At 47.1% G+C, this 20,207-nt stretch overlaps 1 protein-coding gene across 1 annotated transcript in view; it reads right to left on the minus strand.

Moving 5' to 3' along the window:
• The window catches only part of LRP1B (LDL receptor related protein 1B), a 3,669,685-nt gene that overhangs the window by 1,561,850 nt on the left and 2,087,628 nt on the right, over positions 1–20,207 (minus strand). Inside the window, exon 25 of the mRNA XM_086955170.1 lies at positions 19,105–19,309. Coding sequence (XP_086811296.1) covers positions 19,105–19,309 — 205 coding nt within the window. The remainder of the gene's footprint in view (positions 1–19,104; positions 19,310–20,207) is intronic.

The following is a 20,207-nucleotide window of genomic DNA, read 5'->3' on the forward strand; positions in this document are numbered from 1 at the left end:
AGAGGAAGGGGGCGCAGCCTCGCCAGATCACTAATTGGGCGAGTACCAGCATCTAAGAGAAGCGGAAGAGATGGTGTACTATACGGTAGGCCCATAAGATCTTTATGAAATTCGTTTTCTGAGCGAGTCAAAAAATCTACATTCTGCACGCCCCATAATTCTGACCCATACAAAGTTGCACTCACCCCCCTAGCCCTATAGATGTCCAATACAGGAGCAATGGGTTTAAGTGAAGAGGCGTGTTGTTCTTTCAGAAGGGCCCCCACCACCCTCTTGTGGGTGAACAACATCTTTTGGTGGTGGGGTTTCCAGCTCATGGAATCACAAAGACGGATGCCTAAGTAGTCGAACTCATTTACCCTCTCGAGTGGGACAGAGTCCAAGGAAGGTGGGTTAACAGTCTTCCTCGGGGGTTTAGGACCAAAAACTTGGTTTTTCCTACATTAATAGCAAGTCCCCTGCCATCACAGAAGTTCTTAAAGCTGGTAAGGAGACATTGCAGGCCTACTGGGGTTTTTGAGATCAGGAGGGTGTCATCTGCAAATAGGATGTGGGGATTTTCTTGCCAGCCAGGAAAGGTGCATCTGCTGGTTGTTTAAGTAAATGCTCCACCACTCCGTTAACATATAATGAAAACAGAGTGGGGGCTAACACACAACCCTGGCGCACACCCCTATTTACAGGGATGCGTGGTGTTTTTTGTCCCTGCTCGCCCCACCTGATCTGTGCAAAGTTATCCTCGTGTAACTTTATGAGCATATTAAGTAAATATAAAGGGATACCCAGTGCATCAAGAATACTCCAGGGTTGGCCACGTGGGACCAGGTCAAAGGCAGTCCGTAAGTCTATAAATGCAAGGTACAGACTGCCCTTGCCCAGTACAACCACTTTCCAGTAGATCATCAACAACCGGAGTGTCTGTTCGACGGTCCCCATGCCAGTTCTAAAACCAGCCTGATAGTTGGAGAGTATTTGCTTTTCCTCGACACACTGCAAGACCCTACCTAGGACTACCTTACCAGCCACCTTCTGTGTGGAGTCTAACAGGCTGATAGGGCGATAGTTAGCGGGGTCGTCCCGACTCCCTTTCTTAAAGATTGGGACGACCTCCGCGCCCTTCCATGAGTCCGGGAGACACCCCCTGTACAAGGCAGCATTCAAGAGGGAAGCAATGAGTCTGCCCCACTCTTCTGGGTTAGCCTGAAGTAGATCGCCTGGGATTCCGTCAGGTCCCGCAGCCTTGTTTGGAACCAGGCACTTAATTGTCCCCTCTACTTCCTTGGGCAGAAAAAGGATAACCTCATTGTGGTCAGTGCATTCAGTAAGCGGCTGGACCATCAGGCTAGTAGAGGGACCCGCAGATAGAGAATAGAGCTGGGAGAAGTGGTTGAACCACGCCTCACCGGTTATATTACATGTTAATAAAGAATCTGCGGGTTTATCCCTTGCTCTCAACAATTCCCAAAAGCCCTTTGAATCTTTCCTAGAGCTAGCCGCCTTTAGGTCATTCCAGAACTGGGTTTCATGCTCAGCCCTTGCCATAACTAAAGCCCTTTTGTAGGTTTTCCTAGCAAGGCTCATCTGGCCACCATCCTTGGCTTTCACAGCTTTGATTAGCTCCCGTTTGGAGGAGCGGCAGGCAGAGGAAAACCAACTCGCACTGCCCTTAGGGCCATCTCTTATCTTGTTCCTCATACCAGCTTAGTGGACAGTGAACAATTCACCCAGTGCATTAGTGGTTTCAGAAAACAAGATTTGAACATCAGGCTTACTGAGACTCGAAGAATCTAAGCGCAACTTCACATTGGCCATTATGGATTTTGCTTCTAAAATCTTTCCCTCATTGGCAACAATTTTATTCCATTTCAGCCGCCTGCCACAGTTGGAGGGGCATACTTCATGCGTTGTTCTCCATATGTGTGAGGTTGGATCTTGAGTCATACCCTTCCAGAGAGAGGACAAAGTTAAAGCTAGGGGATTGTGATCACTATCAGTAGATGACAAGACCTCCATATCTATCAGGTGAGCCCAGAGCCTAAAATTCAGGAGTATGTAATCGATCCGTGAGGAGTAGCCCACCCTGTTAAATGTCTGTGCCCCAAGAGAGTCGGACTTAGATCTACCATTGGTTGCCCTCTGGCCATATTCCACGCAGAAGGCGTTGAGGTCTATGGCGCTTTGGGTCCAGCTTCTGATGGGTTTTAGAGTGAGTGGGGAAATGCCTCTCCTAGCATCATCTTCCCAGATGTCTAATATGTCCTCACAGGCAAGTGGTTCGAATGAACAGTTAAAATCCCCAGCTAACAAAACAAGGGAGTCAGCATTACAAGAACCAAGTTCCTCCTCAATTCCTGTGAGTGGCAGCATAGAAGCCCCGCCCCTTGCCCCTCTTACATAGATATTAAAGACTTCTAGCTTCTTTGCCCCCGAACCTTTAATTGATAGTCTCTGCAGGTCAGATGATTTTGTTGGTATGGACCTGATATTTAAACCCAGGGAGATGCTAACCCAAGTTAGCAGGCCACCAGACGGGCGGCCTTTACTACTAGGTGGTTGTACCGCGGGCACAAAGTAGGTAGAATAACCCACCTTGTGGCGCGGTTCCAAGCACAAGGTTTCCTGGAAGAGGCATATTCCGAAGGATTCAACAAATGAATTCCAATCAGGGACGTCAATGTTTCTTGTAAGGCCCGCTACGTTCCAACTAAGCTCCTTCAGTGCTGGGCTACCAGTATCCCCTGACCCTAACATAAAAGCAGACACAAGGGGGTCAGGAGTAAGGCTAGGCTTCCTAACCGTGGGCAGCGGCAGTAGATCCGCCTCAGCTACCCCCCTGGGAGGGCTGTATATTCTCCGCCCCTGAGGGTATAATTGCAGACGGATCAGAGTCAATACCAGCGTTGTTTTTATAGCAGATTGCTACATTCGGTGGTGGTGGTATTGAAGAAGTCTGGGACAAAATACCTGTAGCATAAGATGCCTTTTGGAGAAGGTTACTTGACGCACCCTGCTCAGCTGAGGCCTCCAAGACTGTTTTGCCGATGTAGTGTGTTGTGTCTGGGTTAGGATCTAAAACACTGGTCACTATCCTTCCTATGTCCGTTTCTGTTCTTACTGGTGGCTCCTCCTGCCAGTGGTGCACATAATAGACATAAACTCAGTGTTCGGCAAAGGCGATATATCTTTAGGGTCAGACGGGGGTCCCAGAAACGTAGGGAGTCAATCTACCTCATCTAGGCAGCCAAACCTATTAAAGGTTGGTGCCCCATTCCACCGTCTATTCGTGCCTTGCCAACCATCTCTATCACCTCCCCGAGCAGGGTGTCGGGCCAATAACCAATCCCTCTCATAATTTAGACTGGCCCGAGGGGGATAGAAAAATGGAAGTGGTCTAACTACGATGGATGGATTCTCACCACATGTGTTCCATGAACATATGTGTTGTGCCGTGTGTGGATTTTCAAATGAAACAACAATACAATCACCTGGAATGGATTTGGGTGACGGGCCTATCCAAGGAACCCTTCGTACCATTAGGATTTTACTTCTCAAGTGGTTGGGTAACGGTCTGTTTACATTCAACCAATGGATAACCTTGTTTTTAAGAGACCAGAAATTTTCTTGATAATGGGCCCCAATTTCAGGTACTCCAGCTAACACCACCACATAAGGCCTTACATCTGGGGGGAGATCTTTGTAACTCCCTCGGAAGTTCTCTATAATTTGTGGCCCCTGTGAGATGGTTCGATGGGCCTTAGTATCATTCATCCTGGGGGCTACAACTTCTTTGTGTGGTGCTATTGATTGTGAAGGGGGTTGTTTTAATATCTTCGGTGGGGTATTGGTGACTTTATGGTCATAGACCTTCTTACGTGGTTTAGGGATTGGTTTAATTGGAACAGTGGTGGGTGCCAATGCAATTTTGTCAGCTTCCAATGGAATATTGAGGTTGTTTTCCTTGAGACTGAGGCTTGCTAGGGTTAGGATACTCTTTTCTACCTCTAGAAGATGGTTTTCTATGCGTGAGAGCCTGAGTTCTAGGGGGGTTAGGAGTTTTTTTAAGGTCTCCCATACTATTTTTAGGAATTCCTCATCTTTTCCCTCTATCTCACAAGGGGGTACCCCATTCTTTAAAGTGCTTTTGTGTGGATCATTATCCCCTCTATAATGTCTATTTTGGTGACATCTAGGATTGAGCAATTCTCTTCAATGCTCGGAAGCTCCCCCTCTATAATTTCTATCTTGGTGGCATCTAAGATTGAACAATTCACTTCAACGCTAGGAAGCTCCTGCACTGGGACTACGGCCCTACCAACCCCACTTTCTACAAAATAATTTCTATCATTAGGATAGTGTGCCCTGGCAACTTTGGCCTTCTTCCTGGAGTAGCAGATCTTATGTTACGCTTCCTTTTTTGTACTACTCCCTTGTTGCTAGTGCGCAAGTTATTCTCATGCACCTCATTAGTTGGTGAAATTCTTTCAGGATGTGACCCTAATTCTGAATCGAGAGCTTGTAGGGTGGAACTCTGATTGGGGTGCGAATGGGCCAGCCCTGGAGTAAGAACTATCGCGAGTGGAGTTGTGGCTACGGTATGGTGGACATCAGCCTGTGTGGTAATTAGCCGTAAGCCAGATGGACGCTCGGGTTTTTAGCAGTTGCAATGTGGCCCAGGGATGATTTTTTAGACATAGCAATATCCTGAGACAATCTTCTGGCTGCATCTAGTTCTATAGAGACTCTCTTTTGTATTTTAGTAATTTCGATATCTATGGCTGTATTGGTCCTAGTTATAAAATCATCAAGAGTCCCATTCAGCATCTTCCCTCCTTTAGCAGCCCTACTACGGCTTGCACGTGAACACATGTTTTCTGAGGGGCCTGCCTAAACAATAGTGTCAAAATAGGAGTAACAGAGAAGCAGGGGTGGCGACAAGGGTAGGGCCCAGTCCAGGCTCTCCAGTCCACGAACGGCCTCAAACGGCCCGCCCTTTGCCCGGGCTTCGCTCCGCGCTTCGTCCGCGCACGTCCCGCGTGCGCGGGAAAACTGCTGCTTAAGTACTGATGCTGTGTGGGCGTGGCTTCCGGGGAGAGCGGGCCAGGTGACGTCAATTGGCCTCGCATGGACTCCTGGACACTGGAGTCCCTGCTCTCAGCTCGCAGCCCCGTTGAGCCTCGGCAGCCCCAGGGAGTTAAAGATGGAACGGGACCCGCAGAGCGGGTCCGGCAAACAGTTGTGCCTGAGAGATGATCCGGCGCTGGTGAGTAACAAGGGTCCTTTCCCTTCCATGGTCTCCTCACAGTAGTGCAGATTCCCACCTGATGAAAGGAGGGGGGCTGATTATCACAGATCCGTGCTGTGCGGGCGTGGCTTCCGGAGAGAGCGGGCCAGGTGACGTCAATTGGCCTCGCAGGGACTTCTGGACACTGGAGTCCCTGCTCTCAGCTCGCAGCCCCGTTGAGCCTCTGCAGCCCCAGGGAGTTAAAGATGAAGCGGGACCCGCGGAGCGCGTCCGGCGAACAGTTGTGCCTGAGAGATGATCCGGCGCTGGTGAGTAACAAGGGTCCTTTCCCTTCCACGGGCTCCTCGCAGTAGTGCAGATTCCCACCTGATGAAAGGAGGGGGGCTGGTTATCACAGACCCGTGCTGTGCGGGCGTGGCTTCTGGGAAGAGCGGGCCAGGTGACGTCAATTGGCCTCGCAGGGACTCCTGGACACTGGAGTCCCTGTTCTCAGCTCGCAGCCCCGTTGAGCCTCCGCAGCCCCAGGGAGTTAAAGATGAAGCGGGACCCGCGGAGCGGGTCTGGCAAACAGTTGTGCCTGAGAGATGATCCGGCGCTGGTGAGTAACAAGGGTCCTTTCCCTTTCACGGTCTCCTTGCAGTAGTGCAGATTCCCACCTGATGAAAGGAGAGGGGCTGGTTACCACAGACCCGTGCTGTGCAGGCTTGACTTCCGGGGAGAGCGGGCCAGGTGACGTCAATTGGCCTCGCAGGGACTCCTGGACACTGGAGTCCCTGCTCTCAGCTCGCAGACCCGTTGAGCCTCCGCAGCCCCAGGGAGTTAAAGATGAAGGGGGACCCGCGGAGCGGGTCCGGCAAACAGTTGTGCCTGAGAGATGATCCGGCGCTGGTGAGTAACAAGGGTCCTTTCCCTTCCAAGTTCTCCTCGCAGTAGTGCAGATTCCCACCTGATGAAAGGAGAGGGGCTGGTAACCACAGACCCGTGCTGTGCAGACGTGGCTTCCGGGGAGAGCGGGCCAGGTGACGTCAATTGGCCTCACACGGACTCCTGGACACTGGAGTCCCTGCTCTCAGCTCGCAGCCCCGTTGAGCCTCCGCAGCCAAAGGGAGTTAAAGATGAAGCGGGACCCGCGGAGCTGGTCCAGCGAACAGTTGTGCCTGAGAAATGGTCCCGCGCTGGTGAGTAGCAAGGGTCCTTTCCCTTCCACGGTCTCCTCCCAGTAGTGGGAATAGCATATCTATCATTCACAGATTTTAAGAGTGATTTTAATATTGTTTAAATATATTTAATATTACTTGTTTATTTGTGTAATTATATATATATATATATATATATATATTCCGTTATGACACCCTCCGTGCGAGAGCACACCCAATGACAGGAAGGACCCGGCCAGACTAGGAAGAGTCCTTTATTTTCAGCAGAAACCAGCATGCCCCAAGGAATGTTTCTTTTTGCATTCCCAACGCGTTTTGCAGCTCCTGCCGCTTGTTCACGGGACCGGCATGTATGCGGGCAGATGCGAAGGCAACCAGTCCTATTTCGCCATTTTATCGCCATCAGCTGGGCATGATTTTTCACCAGGCATTGTGGGACCAGTAGTTCCTTTGCTACAATACGACCAATGTTTGGCTCTGCCACGCACACAGTATTATAAAACTCTAGACGAGCCTCCCAAAGTGCAGTCAGTTTCGATTGCATGCTGCCCTATCATTCCGTTTGACTCCGTAGTTTTTTGGAATAAACAGCCCACATTTCTTCAGCGTGGTGATGCAACTCTCCCGACCTGGGCAGGCCGGTAATATGTTCCGTTATGACACCCTCCGTGCGAGAGCACACCCAATGACAGGAAGGACCCGGCCAGACTAGGAAGAGTCCTTTATTTTCAGCAGAAATCAGCATGCCCCAAGGAATATTTCTTTTTGCATTCCCAACTTTATGGTCATAGACCTTCTTACGTGGTTTAGGGATTGGTTTAATTGGAACAGTGGTGGGTGCCAATGCAATTTTGTCAGCTTCCAATGGAATATTGAGGTTGTTTTCCTTGAGACTGAGGCTTGCTAGGGTTAGGATACTCTTTTCTACCTCTAGAAGATGGTTTTCTATGCGTGAGAGCCTGAGTTCTAGGGGGGTTAGGAGTTTTTTTAAGGTCTCCCATACTATTTTTAGGAATTCCTCATCTTTTCCCTCTATCTCACAAGGGGGTACCCCATTCTTTAAAGTGCTTTTGTGTGGATCATTATCCCCTCTATAATGTCTATTTTGGTGACATCTAGATTGAGCAATTCTCTTCAATGCTCGGAAGCTCCCCCTCTATAATTTCTATCTTGGTGGCATCTAAGATTGAACAATTCACTTCAACGCTAGGAAGCTCCTGCACTGGGACTACGGCCCTACCAACCCCACTTTCTACAAAATAATTTCTATCATTAGGATAGTGTGCCCTGGCAACTTTGGCCTTCTTCCTGGAGTAGCAGATCTTATGTTACGCTTCCTTTTTTGTACTACTCCCTTGTTGCTAGTGCGCAAGTTATTCTCATGCACCTCATTAGTTGGTGAAATTCTTTCAGGATGTGACCCTAATTCTGAATCGAGAGCTTGTAGGGTGGAACTCTGATTGGGATGCGAATGGGCCAGCCCTGGAGTAAGAACTATCGCGAGTGGAGTTGTGGCTACGGTATGGTGGACATCAGCCTGTGTGGTAATTAGCCGTAAGCCAGATGGACGCTCGGGTTTTTAGCAGTTGCAATGTGGCCCAGGGATGATTTTTTAGACATAGCAATATCCTGAGACAATCTTCTGGCTGCATCTAGTTCTATAGAGACTCTCTTTTGTATTTTAGTAATTTCGATATCTATGGCTGTATTGGTCCTAGTTATAAAATCATCAAGAGTCCCATTCAGCATCTTCCCTCCTTTAGCAGCCCTACTACGGCTTGCACGTGAACACATGTTTTCTGAGGGGCCTGCCTAAACAATAGTGTCAAAATAGGAGTAACAGAGAAGCAGGGGTGGCGACAAGGGTAGGGCCCAGTCCAGGCTCTCCAGTCCACGAACGGCCTCAAACGGCCCGCCCTTTGCCCGGGCTTCGCTCCGCGCTTCGTCCGCGCACGTCCCGCGTGCGCGGGAAAACTGCTGCTTAAGTACTGATGCTGTGTGGGCGTGGCTTCCGGGGAGAGCGGGCCAGGTGACGTCAATTGGCCTCGCATGGACTCCTGGACACTGGAGTCCCTGCTCTCAGCTCGCAGCCCCGTTGAGCCTCGGCAGCCCCAGGGAGTTAAAGATGGAACGGGACCCGCAGAGCGGGTCCGGCAAACAGTTGTGCCTGAGAGATGATCCGGCGCTGGTGAGTAACAAGGGTCCTTTCCCTTCCATGGTCTCCTCACAGTAGTGCAGATTCCCACCTGATGAAAGGAGGGGGGCTGATTATCACAGATCCGTGCTGTGCGGGCGTGGCTTCCGGAGAGAGCGGGCCAGGTGACGTCAATTGGCCTCGCAGGGACTTCTGGACACTGGAGTCCCTGCTCTCAGCTCGCAGCCCCGTTGAGCCTCTGCAGCCCCAGGGAGTTAAAGATGAAGCGGGACCCGCGGAGCGCGTCCGGCGAACAGTTGTGCCTGAGAGATGATCCGGCGCTGGTGAGTAACAAGGGTCCTTTCCCTTCCACGGGCTCCTCGCAGTAGTGCAGATTCCCACCTGATGAAAGGAGGGGGGCTGGTTATCACAGACCCGTGCTGTGCGGGCGTGGCTTCTGGGAAGAGCGGGCCAGGTGACGTCAATTGGCCTCGCAGGGACTCCTGGACACTGGAGTCCCTGTTCTCAGCTCGCAGCCCCGTTGAGCCTCCGCAGCCCCAGGGAGTTAAAGATGAAGCGGGACCCGCGGAGCGGGTCTGGCAAACAGTTGTGCCTGAGAGATGATCCGGCGCTGGTGAGTAACAAGGGTCCTTTCCCTTTCACGGTCTCCTTGCAGTAGTGCAGATTCCCACCTGATGAAAGGAGAGGGGCTGGTTACCACAGACCCGTGCTGTGCAGGCTTGACTTCCGGGGAGAGCGGGCCAGGTGACGTCAATTGGCCTCGCAGGGACTCCTGGACACTGGAGTCCCTGCTCTCAGCTCGCAGACCCGTTGAGCCTCCGCAGCCCCAGGGAGTTAAAGATGAAGGGGGACCCGCGGAGCGGGTCCGGCAAACAGTTGTGCCTGAGAGATGATCCGGCGCTGGTGAGTAACAAGGGTCCTTTCCCTTCCAAGTTCTCCTCGCAGTAGTGCAGATTCCCACCTGATGAAAGGAGAGGGGCTGGTAACCACAGACCCGTGCTGTGCAGACGTGGCTTCCGGGGAGAGCGGGCCAGGTGACGTCAATTGGCCTCACACGGACTCCTGGACACTGGAGTCCCTGCTCTCAGCTCGCAGCCCCGTTGAGCCTCCGCAGCCAAAGGGAGTTAAAGATGAAGCGGGACCCGCGGAGCTGGTCCAGCGAACAGTTGTGCCTGAGAAATGGTCCCGCGCTGGTGAGTAGCAAGGGTCCTTTCCCTTCCACGGTCTCCTCCCAGTAGTGGGAATAGCATATCTATCATTCACAGATTTTAAGAGTGATTTTAATATTGTTTAAATATATTTAATATTACTTGTTTATTTGTGTAATTATATATATATATATATATATATATATTCCGTTATGACACCCTCCGTGCGAGAGCACACCCAATGACAGGAAGGACCCGGCCAGACTAGGAAGAGTCCTTTATTTTCAGCAGAAACCAGCATGCCCCAAGGAATGTTTCTTTTTGCATTCCCAACGCGTTTTGCAGCTCCTGCCGCTTGTTCACGGGACCGGCATGTATGCGGGCAGATGCGAAGGCAACCAGTCCTATTTCGCCATTTTATCGCCATCAGCTGGGCATGATTTTTCACCAGGCATTGTGGGACCAGTAGTTCCTTTGCTACAATACGACCAATGTTTGGCTCTGCCACGCACACAGTATTATAAAACTCTAGACGAGCCTCCCAAAGTGCAGTCAGTTTCGATTGCATGCTGCCCTATCATTCCGTTTGACTCCGTAGTTTTTTGGAATAAACAGCCCACATTTCTTCAGCGTGGTGATGCAACTCTCCCGACCTGGGCAGGCCGGTAATATGTTCCGTTATGACACCCTCCGTGCGAGAGCACACCCAATGACAGGAAGGACCCGGCCAGACTAGGAAGAGTCCTTTATTTTCAGCAGAAATCAGCATGCCCCAAGGAATATTTCTTTTTGCATTCCCAACGCGTTTCGCAGCTCCTGCCACAATACGACCAATGTTTGGCTCTGCCTCGCACACTCGTCTAGAGTTTTATAATACTGTGTGCGAGGCAGAGCCAAACATTGGTCGTATTGTAGTGAAGGAACTACTGGTCCCACAATGCCTGGTGAAAAATCATGCCCAGCTGATGGCGATAAAATGGCGAAATAGGACTGGTTGCCTTCGCATCTGCCCGCATACATGCCGGTCCCGTGAACAAGCGGCAGGAGCTGCGAAACGCGTTGGGAATGCAAAAAGAAATATTCCTTGGGGCATGCTGGTTTCTGCTGAAAATAAAGGACTCTTCCTAGTCTGGCCGGGTCCTTCCTGTCATTAGGTGTGCTCTCGCACGGAGGGTGTCATAACGGAACATATTACCGGCCTGCCCAGGTCAGGAGAGTTGCACCACCACGCTGAAGAAATGTGGGCTGTTTATTCCAAAAAACTACGGAGTCAAACGGAATGATAGGGCAGCATGCAATCAAAACTGACTGCACTTTGGGACGCTCGTCTAGAGTTTTATAATACTGCGTGCGAGGCAGAGCCAAACATTGGTCGTATTGTAGCGAAGGAACTACTGGTCCCACAATGCCTGGGGAAAAATCATGCCCAGCTGATGGCGATAAAATGGCGAAATAGGACTGGTTGCCTTCGCATCTGCCCGCATACATGCCGGTCCAGTGAACAAGCAGCAGGAGCTGCGAAACGCGTTGTGAATGCAAAAAAAAATATTCCTTGGGGCATGCTGGTTTCTGCTGAAAATAAAGGACTCTTCCTAGTCTGGCCGGGTCCTTCCTGTCATTGGGTGTGCTCTCGCACGCAGGGTGTCATAACGGAACATATTACCGGCCTGCCCAGGTCGGGAGAGTTGCACCACCACGCTGAAGAAATGTGGGCTGTTTATTCCAAAAGACTACGGAGTCAAACGGAATGATAGGGCAGCATGCAATCAAAACTGACTGCACTTTGGGAGGCTCGTCTAGAGTTTTATAATACTGTGTGCGAGGCAGAGCCAAACATTGGTCGTATTGTAGCGAAGGAACTACTGGTCCCACAATGCCTGGTGAAAAATCATGCCCAGCTGATGGCGATAAAATGGCGAAATAGGACTGGTTGCCTTCGCATCTGCCCGCATACATGCCGGTCCCGTGAACAAGCGGCAGGAGCTGCGAAACGCGCAGGGAATGCAAAAAGAAATATTCCTTGGGGCATGCTGGTTTCTGCTGAAAATAAAGGACTCTTCCTAGTCTGGCCGGGTCCTTCCTGTCATTGGGTGTGCTCTCGCACGGAGGGTGTCATAACGGAACATATTACCGGCCTGCCCAGGTCGGGAGAGTTGCACCACCACGCTGAAGAAATGTGGGCTGTTTATTCCAAAAAACTACGGAGTCAAACGGAATGATAGGGAAGCATGCAATCGAAACTGACTGCACTTTGGGAGGCTCGTCTAGAGTTTTATAATACTGTGTGCGAGGCAGAGCCAAACATTGGTCGTATTGTAGCGAAGGAACTACTGGTCCCACAATGCCTGGTGAAAAATCATGCCCAGCTGATGGCGATAAAATGGCGAAATAGGACTGGTTGCCTTCGCATCTGCCCGCATACATGCCGGTCCCGTGAACAAGCGGCAGGAGCTGCGAAACGCGTTGGGAATGCAAAAAGAAATATTCCTTGGGGCATGCTGGTCTCTGCTGAAAATAAAGGACTCTTCCTAGTCTGGCCGGGTCCTTCCTGTCATTGGGTGTGCTCTCGCACGGAGGGTGTCATAACGGAATATATATATATATATATATATATATATATATATATATATTTTGTATAATATCATTTTTTATAGTTTAGTACTTTCTTATATTTATTTAATTTGGTAATGTATTTAATATTTTGCATTTAATTTGTTAATATGTTTTATATATATATATATATATATATATATATATATATATATATATATATATATATATATATATATATATATATATATATATATATATATATATATATATATTCACTGAAAAAACCATAGGTTTCACACCAGTTATAGTTAGGAATTAGCATTTAAAAAACCTATTAAATTCACTGAAAAAACCATAAGTTTCACACCAGTTATAGTTAGCTGGAAATTTTACTGACATAAAACCAATGAAATTCCACGTTATAGTTAGTTGGACTCACTATAACTTGCGCGCCTGCAATGCACTGCTGATGAAGTCACATATTACATCACTCATGACATGGTCAGTGACATCACTCATGACATCACTGATGACACCATCCAGTGAATGTGTGTCTTTCTGAAAAATAAATATGTTTAACATATGTATTTGTAAAGGTTGATGGAAGAATACATTTTTAAATGCTAACTATCCTAGATAATCGTATACACCCCCACTCATGCTGTCAGAGCTCTCTTCCTTGTAGAGGTGCCGGAAGGGATGATTTTCCAGATGGGTGAACCCAGGATTGTAACTGAGTGTAACTTTGTACTTCGGCAACCGGAGAACCCACTTTTTGATTTTACAAAATGAGTGGGGCATTGACCAAGAAGCCAGGTGAATCAGAGGCTTGTGATCTGTGGCTTCCTTGATGGTGTGTAAAAAAGATAACAATGAAAATGAGTGCATGCCCACTTGATAGCTAGTGCTTCTTTTTCAATGTGAGCATAGTGCTTCTCTGTGCTGAGTGCACTACTGGCAAAAGAAACAGGTTTTCAGGCATTCCACCTGGTGCCATAAAGTCTGATTCTTCTGTTGTTTAGTCAACATAATTGATTGTTAGATCTTGCAGGTGAACCTAATTTTTGCTTTAGAATGTCTGTTCTTCCTTCCTTCTTGCCCCCTTCTTCATTTTTGATATCTTAGTAAGTTCTCTCAGTGGGCTGGCAAGGGTGATCCGTTTGGGAATTAATCTCTCACAGTGGCAAAGTCAAGGAAACTCCACACTTCTCATGGTGTTGAAGGGAGGTCCACTTTTCTGATGTTGATCACTTGATATGGATCAAATAGGATACCTACCCTGAAATGTGTACTAATAGAACTTCACCTCTTGGCATTGAAAGTGACTTTGCTTTTGTTGAGTTCAGTCCCACGTCTACAACCCTCTGTATCATGGTGGTGAATCAGCCTGGAGGTTCTTCAATGGAAGAGACATTGACCAGAATGTCATTGTTATCATTTAAGACACCTCGAGGCCTAACAGCATCTCTGACACTGCATTTTGGAATAATTCCGTAGCTGATAAAATCCCATAGTTGAAGTGATGATATAAACAGAGGCCCACATGCTCTAAGAATATAGTAAAGTAGCAACAGTCCTCACTTAATTCCAGTTGGTGATACCCAGCCTTCAAGTCAAGTGTCAAAAACCCGCAGGCTCCATTAAGATTGTGAATTAGCTCATCCTTTTTGGGTAGTACATGTATTTCCCGCCAAATTGCCTTGTTCTGCAGTCTAAACAAATGCAGATGGAGTGGGGCTGTTTGGGCTTATGAGGCACCTACATTGGTGAGACCGAGGATGTGGGGCTTGACACCTACTCAATAACTCCTAGGTCCTCCAGTTTCTGCAGCTCTGCTTCCATTGCTGGGAGGAGGTGAAATGGTATTCACTGGTGTTTGAGGGCAACAGGGTGAGTAGATGTATCACTGTGCAGAGAAACAGGTAGTGCTTGAATCTTTCCTAATCCCTTTAAATGTTGCTCAGAATACACTAGAATGCTGTTGATATCCATGGCATTGATTGCTGTGGCAGACTGAATGAGTCTGAGATATTCTGCAGTGAAGAAACTGAGCAGAGTCTCAATGCTGCTGGAGGCAAAAATAACTTAGAATTTTGTGTTGCAAGTTTTATCTGCACTGAAGATGAGCAGTTCAATGTCCCCTCTAGGGAAAGGCTTTGGTTGGGCTTAAGTGTAGAGCAGGTGCAGGGCAATGAATTGTTTTTGCTCATCATGCTGACAGATGCTCCATTGTCAATTAGGGATGTGACAGGTGTGCCATCCATTGTGATGCTACAGATGGACCTCGGCCTCCCATTGCAATTCACAGCTCCCAATCAGGTAAAAGACAAAAAGTACTGTGTCATCTTCATCCAAATTTGGACAGTCAAGGGAATCCAGGCCATCAAATTCAGTTGTGCAGGCGCAAGTGTGGATGACACAGCTTGAGCCTTTTCACATCTGATGGGGTCTTGAACATGCTGGGGCTGAGCATGATGCCCTCCTCTGCAAACATGATCGAAGTGGTTCAGGCAATGACAATTGGTGCAATCATGTAGTGTATACATCGAAGAGCCACAGTAGCCACAGTGTCTCTTTGTTAGTACTGCATCTGAGTCTTACTATGACTGAGTGAGAGGCGCTTGGTCACATCGTAGCACCACAATTTCCTTTACCTTGATTGCTGTGGGGCTCCCCAAGTCCATCTTAGGCAGATCATGGTGAGCACCATCTTCATCATCTACACCCTGTCATTGAAGAGTTTGTGTGAGTCTGCTAAAGTGAGGATGTCCTCAAGTTTGATTCCAGGTTGTCTGAGTATGTGGCACAACAGAACACTGGATTTTGCAACCTTGGATTAGTTTGCCCTTCACCTCCTTCTGAGGGTCATCGTCGGTCCACATACTGATTACCTCAACGAGCCATGAGTAGAAAGTGTGGATAGATTTGCCCTCCGGTTGTCAGGCCAGGCAGTTTGAAATGTTTAAAGTCAGTGTTCATTTGTGATTGAAATGCTTATTAAGCGCTGCTACCACTTCAAATATATGTTCTCAGAATCAATATCAGGAAGATTGCAAAACGGTGGACTATATCTTCTCCAGCATAGTGTAGAACTAGTGACTTCTTCACATCATCATCTGTGTCTCTTGTGGCTTTAACGTAGTTTTTAAGCCTGACAATCCAGGCACACCAGAGTGGCGCTGCTGTTGCATGGGCTTCAGTTTGCTGAATGGTTGGTGCCCACCCAATTGGCTGAGATGGGCTAGCCCACCAAATAGTCCCTCTGGCTGCTGCAATGAGATGAGATGATTGGTGCTCAGGGCTGCTGACAGAGCCTCTATCCTGAGCCACATGGCTGATGTGCTGCACAGCGCAAATTTCATCAGCAGTGTGAGGGGTTGCAGATCTTGTTCACCTGCACACTGTGTGATGCAGAAGACCTAGTATACTTGACAGGGTATGACGGGCCGTGCCCAGCCTGAGGTGTGGTGATGCAACAGCATGTTACCAGTTGCTCTAATGAGGAAATATGAGGTCATAGCTCATTCCGTCAGGCAGGGGTTTGACAGCCACAGCAGGGAGGTGACACAAGAACTTATTGTAGGCCAGGGAATGATGCAGCTTTGTGCAAGTAATTTTGGACTGCACCACGTAGTACATGCACAGTTTACTGCCCTTTGCTTGACATTACTGATACAAATAACCACTTTGTGATGGTTGCAGGAGTGTGGGATGAATTACTACCTACGCTACATTCACTACAGTAGTTTCGCTTGGCAAGTTTTGTCAGAGGAAGGTCTTCCTGGACTACAGACCATCCTTGTTGCCAATGTGGTGCCACCAGTGCATGGGACAAACTGGAGGTGAGATTATGAGCTTTGGAAAGACACAACTGTCCTGTGTGAGCAGGGAAATTTATTTTATTCAATCTCTGCAATGCCGCATTGTGGATGACATGGATGTGTGTGGCTCACCCCCCAGTACATGGGTTTATCCGGGTGACACACTATGGCACCCTTGCTACAAGACTGGCTGTAATGTGAATTCAGAAAACTAGGGGGAAAACAGAGTGTGCCAGGATAACTGGCAGCAGCAGCATAGATCCTTTAACCTCATGCGCGCTAGCGGAATTCCGCTTGTACGCTGAGATTTTTAAAAGCGCATGTCACGTGACGAGCTGGGCTCGTCATCAGCATGCGAGGAGGCTACGTCATGACGAGCCCAGCTCGTCATCAGCGTGGAAGGGGTTAAGGATTGAAACTGCAGGAAGCTTCATCATAAACATAGGGACAAACAATGGAAAGGAAGCAGGACGGCATAAAGGAAATAACTTGCAAGGAGAAAAGCCTAAGAATTTCCACTTGCAGTGCAGAGGCAATAATACCTTTTTTCCTCCTTTTAGAGGCTTTTACATTAAAAGAGAAGGCGAATAGTCAGACTTGTTGTCATTGTGGTTCTTGATTTAGAGTTCTCAATGTCTCCAGAAGCATTGATCAGTGTATTGTGGTATCTGATGTCCATGCAATCAAGCACAGAATTTCAGAAACTTTCGGAGGGGAAGATAAAGGCATGTTGAAGCAAGAGAACAGTTCCTGGTTGCTACTTGTGATTAATCCTACGGCCCAGTTAGTTCGGAAACTAATGATCGCTTGGCAGTAATTATTCATGTAGCTTGATGCACAAAAAGTGTGGTTGTCTAACGGGGAGTTACAATTTTATGAGTATGTTGTGCCAACTGTATTCCGGGACTACAGCAAGGGTGAGATTTGGGACCAAGGGGAGTGCACTGGGCCTTTCCCCATCGAGAAGGGGGTGAGACAGGGCGGTGTGCTGGCCCCATTCCTTTTCTACATCTATACCAACGCTTTGGAGGGGGATTTAGAGGCCAGCACCATTGACTCCCCTAGATTCGGTAAGAGACAGGCAGTCTCACTCCTCTATGCGGACGACGCAGTGCTTATGGCCGAACAAAGATAGGTGCTAAAGGGGCTTTAGAAAAATATAATGATTTCATGGGGTTAAGAGGGCTGAAAATCAATGCAAAGAAAATCGTTTATGATGTGTGTGGGAAAGGGCGGGCCGAACATAAGGAAATTAAGGTGTATGGCCTCACAATTGGATGTACAAAATCCTTCTCCTACCTAGGGGTATTGCTTGATGGTTCGGGCCTGTAGGGGGCAGACATAAAGTCCAGGGCCTTGCTATTTGAACGCTCTATAGCGGCACTCATGAATTTTGCTAAACAGCTGGTTAAAAGACCACCAGAAATACTTTTAAAAATTTACAAGGCTAAGTGTAGGAGTATTGCCCTATATGGGGCTGGTATCTGGGGGATCCAGAATGCAATGACTATTCAAATAGTCGAAAACAGTTTCTTAAAATATTTATTAGCATTGCCTCAGGGTGTGGCAACATTTAACTGCCATGCTGAGTTAGGTCTGGAATATATTTCCGATCTTATTAAACTCCAGCCAATATTACTCTGGCAAAGGGTATGGACGACGGAAGCTTTGGGACTCAATCGGGACATCATAAAGGATGCGATGGCCCTTGACAATGTTAAATCTATTCCTTGGTTAATGTATGTTAAGAATACTCTCTCTGATTTAAAAAGACCAGAGTTATATAGTAACCCAGTTAATAATCTTGGAATTTCAAGGAAAGACTTGAAAAAATTATGTATGAGTCACTTTGATATATTGAGAAGTTCAGGTGAACTCCTGAAATGTTCAGTCATCCAACACCAAGGGACCCTGATATGCCAGTGGATCCAACCCTATTTATCCATTTGCACTGTGGGTTTCGACCATTTTATATTAACACGGTTCAGGTTTGAGCTATTCTTCCGCTTGGTAACCTTTCCTTTAAGAAACGATTGGTCACGGAACCTGGCACCATGTACCTGTGAAAATATGTCGACACAATCTGCTTTCCATCTAATCCTGTTTTGCAAATATTATAATGTTGAACGCAGAAGGTGGATCAGACAATATTTGAGACAGAACCAATGGCGACAATGTAGACCAGCATATTTAAGTCTATTGCAATTAGGAAGCGAGAAATGCATTATGGTTATGATTGGCTTTTTAAAAAGTATTTTAAAGAAACGGAAATTAATGATGTTATCTGATTGATGTACTAAAAGAGATAATTAGAGTATGTATTATGAATTGCTTTATATCACTGATTACTAATTTAATCCTTTTTAAATTAACTGTTTTTATTAGATGGTGATTAAGTGTTTTATTGCATGTGTATTTGTATTGTGAAGCTTTTATAATTTTATACTTCATTTAAATCGAATAAAGCATTTCTGATTCTGATTCTGAGTCTGTTGTGCAAGTTGCTAAAAATGTCCAAATGAATCCATGAATTTGATAAAATATTATATATATGTTTAAGTTATAACCCACATATTTTATGAAGCAACAACACAATGTAGAACGAATATGGAAGATATCACAAACATGCAGGGTGCACATGTTCTCTAAAGGCTACCATAAAAAAAGATTATTATTGTTTTTAACTTTAGACCTAAAACAAAATTATAACATGAATGTCATATGAAAGGACTGCATGCACAACTCGACACTCACTATACCTTTGTTGTTTGTGCTCAATGTAGCAATTTGTTGTTTAAAATGAAATGCATTAGGAGGTGGTGTAACATTCATTCTCTCGTGATGAGAATAAAATTGAGGTATTGTCAGGTAACACACACTGGGATATATCATAGTGGAAATACATATCTCATGTCCCAATTTTGAGTTTGGTGAGCGAAGGTACTTCTAAAGGATGCACCAAAAATACTTGATAGTTAAGCATAACACAGGCCAAGCAAATCATTAGCTTTGATAATAAAGCACTTACCCATATCGCGGGTCCAGTGCGATGGCTCTTGGATGCTCCATACCACCTGCGATTAGTGTCGATCTCATAGCACCATTCAGTTTAGCCACTTCAATCTGGTCTAAATTACTGTCTATCCAGTAAATGTTGCCTGCAATCCAGTCCACCGTTAGACCCTCAGGAGTGGCGAGGCCATGTTGTACTACCACCTCAATACCGCTAACACCTACAGTGCAATATATAATAACAATGATATGGATCACAGAATGCTAGAACAGTTTAAACAACAGTCTTTTGCCAGAAAAAAACATTGCATGCACCTTGTTTAGTCTGTTTAATCTGGTTGATGGTGGTCTCCTCTGAAGAGAAGGAGGCCCATAACTTTATACAACTGTAAAAGTTTAAGGAACATGTATGTTAAAATAATACTGATAGTTGATTGAAAGGCAAGTGCACTAATGCAGATGTATTTATCTGAAGCATTGTTATGTTGTAGGACCAAGGTTGACGTGCTAGACAAATAAGGATGAAAACACAGGATGCACATGTTGGTAATTGCCTGTGGGTATGTGCATCTAGCCTTTTTTATTGACAGGGCCACATGTTACCTGTGATGGATATGTGTGTGGTAGGTGTAGGTACATCCCCCAGGGAAGGGCTGTCTTCTGATGTGTCCAGTAGGGTAAACAGACTTTACAACCCAACTTTAAGCACATGTTTCATTTCATGGCAAGCTGAACACCGCTTTCCTTAACACGCATATGGCTGAACCACACATATGCATGGTTAAGGCAGTCGGGGGTCTAGCGCCTGCCTGGCAAGGAGTGGAACCAACAGCCGCGGCCTGTGGAGGGAGTTCCGTGGGGCGGACAGGCGGGGGGGGCAGGGTAGGGGTTGATAAACACCGGAATATGGATGATTGCAGGTAAGTAAACAATTAAATTAATAAAACGATTTTCATTGCGCGCCCTGCATCGCATTTTGCAATGCAGGGCGCGCTACGAAATTCGATTTATTAATTTAATTGTTTACTTACCTGCAATCATCCAATTCCGATAATTAAACTCTATCCAACCGTCCCCATAAACAAAGTTTGCTGTAAAACCTACTTTATTAAAACAATA

This window comes from Lissotriton vulgaris, chromosome 2_1 (assembly GCF_964263255.1).
Source record: "Lissotriton vulgaris chromosome 2_1, aLisVul1.2, whole genome shotgun sequence".
Taxonomy (NCBI): domain Eukaryota; kingdom Metazoa; phylum Chordata; class Amphibia; order Caudata; family Salamandridae; genus Lissotriton; species Lissotriton vulgaris.